General features: G+C 46.9%; 1 protein-coding gene across 1 annotated transcript; it reads left to right on the top strand.

Annotated features, from left to right (window-relative positions):
• Positions 1–556: 556 nt before the first annotated feature.
• Positions 557–2,164, top strand: LOC100985941 (oligosaccharyltransferase complex subunit OSTC-like). Its single transcript, XM_034963170.3, has one exon. It carries the CDS (start codon positions 1,512–1,514, stop codon positions 1,959–1,961), a length of 450 nt encoding a protein of 149 aa, XP_034819061.3. The 5' UTR covers positions 557–1,511; the 3' UTR covers positions 1,962–2,164.
• The last annotated feature ends 7,587 nt before the right edge of the window (positions 2,165–9,751 follow it).

Genomic DNA, 9,751 nt, shown 5'->3' with positions numbered 1-9,751 from the left:
TGTTTTGAGACAGGGTCCCACTCTGTCACCCAGGCTGGAGTGCAGTGGTGTGATTTTGGCTCACTGCAGCCTCCACCTGCCAGGCCCAAGTGATCCTCCCACCTCAGCCTCCCGAGTAGTGGAGACTACAGGCATGCACCACCACACCTGGCTAATTTTTGTATTTTTCGTAGAGATGGGATCTCACTGTGTTGCCCAGGATGGTCTTGAACTCCTGGGCTCAAGTGATCCTCTTACCTTGGCCTCCCAAAGTGCTGGGATTACAGGCATGAGCCACCGCACCCAGCCAAAAGTGGAGTTTCTTGCTATGTAATTAGCTAACAAAAGATATTCCTTCTAGCAGTAGAGGCAGTTATGCCTCTGCCTGGTGACCTAGGTGACCTGCAGGTGACAGGAGAGCCTTTCCTCACTAGGTCTCTGTTTCCTGGACCTCAGCAAGACTCTTTAGCCAATCACATGTAGAGTTACGTGATAAGCCAAATGGCCATTCATTCACTCATCCAATCATTCATTCATTCAACTAATATTTACTGAGTGCCTTCAGTGTACCAGGTAAAGTGACTGTCCGTGGAGTGTACGTTCTAACAAGCAAAACGACCATAAATGTATGAACAAATTGCTATGTACTCTAATGTTGGGTAGAATTAAGTGTTATGAAGATGTTGGAGCAGAAGAAAGGGTTGGAGTTGATGAGAGCACTGTTTCAAATGGGGTGAACAAGGAAGGCTTTCTGAGGAAGCCGCCTTTAACAGATCCCTGAAGGAATTGAGGGAGAGCCATTAAATACCCCGGGGGAAGCGTGTCCCAACAGCGGGAGGAGCAAATGCCAAAGCACTAAGACGAGGGTGTGTCCAAGATCCAATGTCTAGACAATTTTTCTTTCCTATCTTAATTGGATTGAAACCACCTTTGCTAAGATTGAAACAATAAGAAAATTATGACAGTGAAAGAGATCTGTTGATCTAACCAACTCCATCTTGCCTTTTTTTTTTTTTTTTTCGCGATACAATCTCGGTCTGTCGCCCAGGCTGGGGTGCAGTGGCATGATCTCAGCTCACTGCAAGCTCCGCCTCCTGGGTTCACGCCATTCTCCTGCCTCAGCCTCCCCAGTAGCTGGGACTACAGGCACCCGCCACCATGCCCGGCTAATTTTTTTTTTTTTTTTTTTTTTTTTTTTTTGTATTTTTAGTAGAGATGGGGTTTCACCGTGTTAGCCAGGATGGTCTCGATCTCCTGACCTCATGATCTGCCCGCCTCGGCCTCCCAAAGTGCTGGGATTACAGGCATGAGCCATCGTGTCCGCAATATGCCTTTAACCTCCAAACTGCCTTTGGTCATTCCTGGGTTTGGGTCAAGCTAACTTTGGGAAAATTTTAGTTTATGGTTTAAATGATAATACCCGAACCACCCTTGTAAAACTAACCACCAGGTTAGGAGGATGAGAGGTGCCTGAACTCTGCTAAAACGTAAGCATAGTTAAATGACTACCAGCCGCCCTTGCTGCCACTAACATGGAGACTTTGTACCGTGTCCCATTCTTAGTGCTCGAATGTCCCAACCTGAAGCTGAAGAAGCCGCCCTGGCTGCACGTGCTGTCGGCCATGATTGTGTATGCTCTGATGGTGGTGTCTTACTTCCTCGTCACTGGAGGAATAATTTATGATGTTATTGTTGAACCTCCAAGCGTTGGCTCTATGACTGATGAACACGGGCATCAGAGGCCAGTAGCTTTCTTGGCCTACAGAGTAAATGAACAATATATTATGGAAGGACTTGCATCCAGCTTCCTGTTTACAATAGGAGGTTTAGGTTTCATATTCCTGGACCGATGGAATGCACCAAATACCCCAAAACTCAATAGATTTCTTCTTCTATTCATTGGATTCGTTTGTGTCCTACTGAGCTTTTTCATGGCTAGAGTATTCATGAGAATGAAACTGCCGGAATATCTGATGGGTTAGAGTGTCTTTGAGAAGAACTCAATGGATACTGGATTTGCTCCTGTCAATGAAGTTTAAAGGCTGTCCAATCCTCTAATATGAAATGTGGAAAAGAATGAAGAGCAGCAGTAAAAGAAATACCGAGTGAAAAAACAGGAAGTGTATTGAAGCTTGGACTAGAATTCCTTCTTGGTATTAAAGAGACAAGTTTATCACAGTATTTTTTTTCCCTGCTGACCTATTGCTGTACCAACGATGTTGAGTGGCATTTTCTTCTTAGTTTTTCATTTCTTAAAAAAAAATGCTCCATATTTACAACTATAATATCAAATAAAGTGATTATTTTTTACAACCCCCTTAACACCTTTTGGAGATGACGTTTCCGTTTTCAGAAATTAACGTAAAATCAAGAAGCAAGATTCCATAAGCTGAGAACTCTGGACAGCTGATCAGGTTTACCTATGGTGCTTTGCCTTTAACTAGAGTGTGTGACGGTAGATTATTTCAGATATGTATGTAAGACTGTTTCCTGAACAATAAGATGTATGAAAGGAGCAGAAATAAATAATTTTTCTAATTAAAAAAAAAATGACTACCAGCCATTATTCCAGGGGTCCCAAGATCTGCAACTTCCCTATTACTCCTATAAATGACATCACTATTGTAGAACCTAAGACTAGCCTTTTGAGATGTCTTTTCAGGCTTTTGCATTGCTGACTACCAGATGGCCCCAGCCAGACCAGCAACTCCTCTGGGGGTCCCCACCCTGAAGTGGACTTAGCACAAGAGGGCCGTTCTCCACTCTCCTGTGATTGCATTCCCCAGCCAATCAGCATTGTCCCTTCCTTAGCTCCCTGCCCACTAAACTGTACTTGGCCTCCAAACTGTACTAGCCTCCAAATTTTTGGGGAGATTGAGTAGTGCCTCTTTTTCCATGTGGCATGGCCAGCCTCAAATCAATTAAACTCTTTCTTTACTGCAACGCCATGGTCTCAATGGATTAATTTTGTGCAGCAGACAGGAAGAACCTGTCAGGTAATTGCAAAACCAGGAGCAACACATTCAAAGTTAATCTCAAGTGAGATCAACCATTTTCGAACTTTGGTGTTGCTCAATGATTCATTAGAGTTATCAGAGCTCAATACAAATTTGTTAATCTGGAAAGATTTAAGACATTTATTTCCTACTCTTTTATACCTTCTAGTAGCTAGTATGTATGTATGGAGGAGGGTAGGGGATTCAGACAAGTTCAGGCCAATAAAAGGGAACAAAAATTACTGGGTGAAAAAACTCACCCTGGCCAGGCACAGTGGCTCACACCTGTAATCCCAGCACTTTGGGAGGCCTAGGTGGGAGGATCACTTGAGCCTAGGAGTTCGAGACCAGCCTGGGCAACATGGTGAAACCCCATCTCTACCAAAAATACAAAATTAGCTGGGCATGGTGGTGGGGACCTGTAGTCCTGGCTACTCAGGAGGCTGAGGCAGCAGAATTGCTTGAACCCGGGAGGCAGAGGTTGCAGTGAGCTAAGATCATGCATTGCACTCCAGCCTGGGCAACAAGGGCAAAATTCCATCTCAGAAAAAAAAAAAGAAACTTGCTTTTCTACCTCAGATCACCAGCTTGCCATAGTTTATTCCCTTCTCTTTATCTGGGCTCTCATCACTCCCACATCAGAAGAAAGACTTTAGGTCCTTACTGCCCTCAAAGAATGTGAGCTATTTATTCTCTGACCTCATCACACTTTGTACCTCTCTCCGGTTATCTATGTGCATCTTATCCATCACCCTCACTGGCTTTGCTGGAAAGTTTAAATTTAATAATAAAACTTATTTTTTTGAGACGGAGTCTTGCTCTGTCACCAGGCTGGAGTGCAGTCGTGCGATCTCAGCTCACTGCAACCTCTGCCTCCCGGGTTCAAGCAATTCCCCTGCCTCCCGGGTTCAAGCAATTCCCCTGCCTCAGCCTCCTGAGTAGCTGGGATTACAGGCTTGCGCCACCATGCCCAGCTAATTTTTTGTATTTTAGTAGAGATGTGGTTTCACCATGTAGGCCAGGATGGTCTCGATCTCCTGACCTTGTGATCCGCCCGCCTCGGCCTCCCAAAGTGCTGGGATTACAGGCATGAGCCACTACGCCCGGCCAAACTACTCATGTTTTGCAGTGTGTCTGTGTTGATCTGCTATAATGATGTCTGTCTCTCAAACGTGTGATTTCTGGATAAAATTCCTTCACTATCTTCTTTTGTAAAAACCTGCATCCACTTAGGTATGTCACCTTAAAACAGTTTACCTATAAACCTCAAGGAAATGATGATTAGTGTCTACTATGGAAGGATTTGTCTTGTTTAAAGTCTAATGAGGGCATATGCTGGGTCAGAGTTTGCTCTTAAGAAGAGGAAACTCGCCAGGCGCAGTGGTTCATGCCTGTAATCCCAGTACTCTGGGAGGCTGAGGTGGGCCCATCATTTGAGGTCAGGAGTTCGAGACCAGCCTGACCAACATGGTGAAACCCTGTCTCTACTAAAAAAAAAAAAAAAAATTAGTTGGAAGTGGTGGCACATGTCTATAGCTCCAGCTACCTGGGAGTCTAAGGCAAGAGAATCGCTTGAACCCAGGAGACAGAGGTTGCAGTGAGTCGAGATCGTGCCACTGCACTCCAGCCTGGGTGACAGAGTGAAACTCTGCCTCAAATAAATAAATAAATAAATAAATAAATAAATAAATAAAATGTATTATAGAAAAAGAAGAAGAAATTCTTCAATATAATACATAGGGTCAGAAAAATGAAAAAGAAAAAGAAAGAAGCAAATAAAGAAGAAGAGGAAATCCCTCGAAATAGAAGCATATATTTTTGGATGTTCATAAAATATGCAGAGGATAAAGGAGGCCAAGTTTGATCCCACTGCAGATGAATACTGAACCTTAGACATATTCCTTTCTTTCTAATAGTAATTAAAAGGTTTAGTTTTGTTTTTTACTTCTTGTTGTCTAAATGAAAATCAAAACAAAGCAAAGCTGTGACAGTACTTTGTAAACGTGGATGTGCTTTAGAAACCTATCTTCAAGGGTTGGCAACAATGAGACATAAATATTAACAGCTGGCACTTGTATCATGTTCTTCTTTGATAGGGCAGATTTTATCGGCCCCACTTTGAGAGAAAGCTGCGGTCACTGAGGTCACCCAGCTCGTCAAAGGTAGAGTTCTGTTTCAGACCCAGGTCTCTGATTCCAAATGCTTGGCTGCGTCTGCCACCCACCCTCTTTCCACAGGAGAATCTGGTTCTCCACAGAAACCAGGAAGGCCTGCAGAGCCGGAGGGCATGCTGTGGTTGCCGCCTTTCATCCCAGCCTGAAACAGATCCTTTTGGAAGGACTCTTGGCTCTTCTGGCCTCTGTCTTCCAAGCCCTTACACACAGACACACACATACATACACGCACACACCCACACACAGCCTTAGAGAACAGAGCCAGGTGTGGAGTCTCTGCCTGCTCCACCGTCACATTTCCACAGAGACAGCCAGGATTCTGTGGTGTGGGAGTGGGAACCGGGATCTCCCTGCCACCCAGGCAAGAATGGGCAGCGCCACGTAGTCACCTCAGCAATTCTCGCGATGCAGGGGACGGATGGGGCCTCCAGGGCTTGTTGGCCACCGCTTCCCCCTCCCTCTGGAAAAGCTCCTCAGCTCCAGTGTTCTGCTAGCCGGCTAGTTTTGTACATACCTATTAGAGGAAATGGTGACTAACGTTTATTTATTGAGCACCTGTTATGTTCAACACACAATATTAATTATTGTTTTATTTAATAATTAATTGATTAATGTTATTGTTTTAATACATTTATTAATTTATTGTATTATTGTTATAATTAAAATTTCCTGGGCACTCACCAGGTGCATGAATTGACTCTAATGAGTAGCACAGTGACTCTGGGTGTTGTGGTTATTTTACAGATGGGAAAGGACAGATTGCTTGGGAATTTTGCTCCAGTTTATACAAAGGGTGAGTGGCAAACCCAGGTCTGTCTCATTCCAAAACCACTGAACGGTAGACAAGGGACTTAGTGCTGTGAAGGATGGAGACCTGTCATGAAGGATGCAGACCTGTGTATAGCTAACTCTAATAGCAGGTGTTACGGGCTGAATTGTGTCCCCCAAAAAGATATGTTGAGGTCCTAACCCCCGGTACCTCCTAATGTGACCTTATTTGGAAATAGGGTCATTGCAAATGTAATTAGTTTGGGGTCACATTGGAGTAGGGCGGGCTCTTAATCCAATAGGACTGGTGCTCCCATAAGGACAGAAGAGACACAGAGGGAAGATGAGGCTGTGACCACAGAGGCAGGGATGACAGTGATGCTGCCACAAGCCAAGCAATGCCTGGGGCCACCAGAAGCTGGAGGAGGCAAGGAAGCATCCTTCCCTGTGGGTTTCAGAGGGAGACTTCCAGCCTCCAGAGCTGAGAGACAATACATTTCTGTTGTTTTCAGCCACCAAGTTTGCAGTCCCTTGTGACAGCAGCCCTAGGAACCTGGCACAGCTGGCAAAGGAGCAGTGAGCAAGTGAGCAGAACTTGAGGTCAGGGGAGTGGCTAAAACAGAATGGGAAGGTCTGGTCTGCTGTCTTGCACTGGGTATTAAAGGATAAGTAGGGTTGAGGAAGTAAAGAGGTGGGCTGCAGGAAAGTACAAGTCCAGGAGCAGCAGCAGGGGTGACTGCGATCAGCCTGGGAGAGGGCAGAAGGCCACATGACCACAGTGTAGGAGAGAAGAGGGTGGTGGGTACACCGGCAGTGGGGATCGGATCCTGGAGGGCTGTGGATCCTCCACACAGGACTCTGGGGTGCAGCCGTCAGCTGTCTGCTCCCCGGCACCGCCTGTGCCCCTGCTCAATGAGTCAGGCCCCCTGGGACCCAGGTTGTCTCCCCTGGGCTCAAGACCCATCTTTCCTGAAGTAAGCATCCCCTTGCTGTGTTAGCCACGATGTGTTACCCTTTTCTGCCTCAAATTTTTTTTTTTTTTTTTTTTTTGAGATGGGTCTCGCTCTATTGCCAGGCTAGAGTGCAATGGCACGATCTCGACTCACTGCAACCTCCACCTCCTGTGTTCAAGTGATTCTCCTGCCTCAGCCTCCCGAGTAGCTGGGATTACAGGCATGCGCCACCATGCCTGGCTAATTTTGTATTTTTAGTAGAGACAGAGTTTCTCCATGTTGGTCAGGCTGGTGTCCAATTCCTGACTTCAGGTGACCTGCCCGCCTCAGCCTCCCAAAGTGCTGGGATTACAGGCATAAGCCACTATGCCTGGCCTGCCTCAATTTTTATAAGGCATCACCTGCCTTATAAAAGCAGGTGTAGCAGCCTGGTCCTATGGCGGAAGGACCCTCCTCTCCTTTTTCACCTTTCACAGGGTCTGGAGTTCTTTCACTGACTGGGAGGGGCTGGGCCCTAGGATCTTCCCTGAGTCTGGTCAGCTTCTCCCTGCCCTGCATCCTCCTGCCCTGAGGGAGCTCTTCGATGCCCCGCCCCTCCCTGCCCCTCTGCTGCTGAGCCTCCCAGACCCCAGCCTGCCCTGGCCATGCCCTCTGCACACTGTGCTCGGCCTTCCCAGCTTCACGGATGGGCGTGGTTCCAGGTCCTAGCTTCTCCCTGACTGCCCAGTCTGCCCAGCCTTCCTTGGCTCCAGCAGGCCCTGTCCTGAGCTACGTCGTTGAAGGTTTGGGAGCAGGAGCGTGCCGTAATCCAAACCACAGCTCTGATTGCTCAGTCAATGCTGAACTAAAAAATAAGCCATGTTGAAGCGTTGTCTGGCACAAATGATGTGCTTAATGACGATCCGTTGGTCGAATGAATGGATAAAGGGGCAAACGTGAAGATTGTTGTAATTGTCCAGGGCGGAGGAACTGAGCTTCTCAATATAGGCTCATCTCATTTCAGACCCAGCCAGCAGCAGGACGAGGCGGAGTGGGGCCCGGGAGGTGGGGCTCTGTGACGCAGGAGAGGAGTGAGGGCTGTGACAATCAGCCGTATAGGGGCAGCCCTGGCTCCACCGCCTCTGGCCACACACCTTGGCTAAGCCACTTAACTTCTGAGGCCCCGCTTCCTCCTTCGTGGGGAGGAGATATTAGTATCCACCTCTCAGAGCAACCTGAGCCAGTAAATGTGGAAAAGGCAATTTTTACAGTTTGTGGTGATCTGCATCCAAGAGATTGGTCAATAGGTGGTAGGACCCCCACATGCTCGACTCTAATTCCTTGGAGAAGGAATCAGAAGAGCAAACACCACCCAGGTTCTCAAGGATCTGGGTCATCTGGGGAAGGAAGGTACCTGGCAAGCACCCAGGTGAGGGAGAGAACAAAGCTCCAATAATCAGGACCCTCCAGTGTGCTTAATTTGTAAGAATAAATAATGCATGGCTGAGAAAACAGACTAGTTACATGACTGACCAGATCCAGGGAGCAAGCTGAGAACAAAAAGTCGAAGCACAAAGCCAAAGTCGGGCCACCCTGACATGTGTCCACTGCTACAGCCCAAGGCTGTTGGGTCCAGGTCAGCCCTTGGGGCTAGCACAGGGTTCAGATGGACTGAGTTGGCTCTAGCTGGCGGGAGAGGGCTCTGGAGACTGGGAAGGAGAAAATGGATATAAAAGTGGAACTGTCAGGGATTAGAACAGAGGATGTGGTGGGAGAGGGAGGAAAGGAGTTGAGAACAATGCAGAAGTTAGGAACCAGTGAATGCCAAGCAAGTACTTGAGAGCCTTCAGGGGCGATCTGACCGTGTGTCCTGCCTGGCAGAGGCCTTGGAGTGGAAACAAGGATTCTTGTATGACTCCCTGAGTGGCTGGGGGTGTCCAGATGGCAAGGCTATGCTGCCCGGTTACTCACACGACAGGCAAGCTGGGCCATGGTCCTGGGTGTGTGCCTAGCTCCTTTAGCAACAAATGAGCCCTTCTCAAATGATAGAGCATTCACTTTTTCAGAGATTTATGTTTTAAATGATCACAATAATTTTTAAAATAGAGATGGGGGTCTCATTATGTTGCCCAGGCTGGCCTCGAACTCCTGGGCTCAGGTGATCCTCCTGCCTCAGACTCCCAAAGTGCTGAGATTACAGGTGTGAGCCACTGCACCTAGCCAAAACGCTCACGATAATTATAACTGAGTAGAAATGAAACATCAGTCTGAATTATATAACAAAAACGTATTTTTAAAGAATGCTGGCTGGGTGTGGTGGCTTACGCCTGTAATCCCAGCACTTTGGGAGGCTGAGGTGGGTGGATCGCTTGAGGTTAGGAGTTCGAGACCAGCCTGGCCAACACGGTGAAACCCCGTCTCTAATAAAAAATACAAAAATTAGCTGGGCGTGGTGGCGTACACCTGTAATCTCAGCTACTCAGGAGGCTGAGGCAGGAGAATCACTTAACCCTTGGAAGCGGAGGTTGCAGTGAGTGGATATCATGCCACTGCACTCCAGCCTGGGCGACAAAGCGAGACTCCATCTCAAAAAAATAAATAAAATAAAGAATGCTTCACATTTAACAATCAAACAATAAGCATGATATGAAGAGACAAAAGTTAAGGTGAAATATTTGGTGGAGCAGCTCCTGCAGAGATCTTCCTGAGATTCATTTGCTTACAGTGGAATTTCATGAAGATCCACGGTGAAAAAAGAGGAACAATGAGGAGAAAATGTGCCCCATCAGAGGTTAATATCTACTGCTGCAAAGACATAGCCCACAGATGCAAGAGTGCATAGACCAATGGAACAGAACAGAGAACCGGCAGATAGACCCAGGGACACACGGGAATGTAATAT

The sequence above is a fragment of the Pan paniscus genome, chromosome 5 (assembly GCF_029289425.2).
Source record: "Pan paniscus chromosome 5, NHGRI_mPanPan1-v2.0_pri, whole genome shotgun sequence".
NCBI lineage: Eukaryota > Metazoa > Chordata > Mammalia > Primates > Hominidae > Pan > Pan paniscus.
This window is presented reverse-complemented; position numbering and strand designations above follow the sequence as displayed.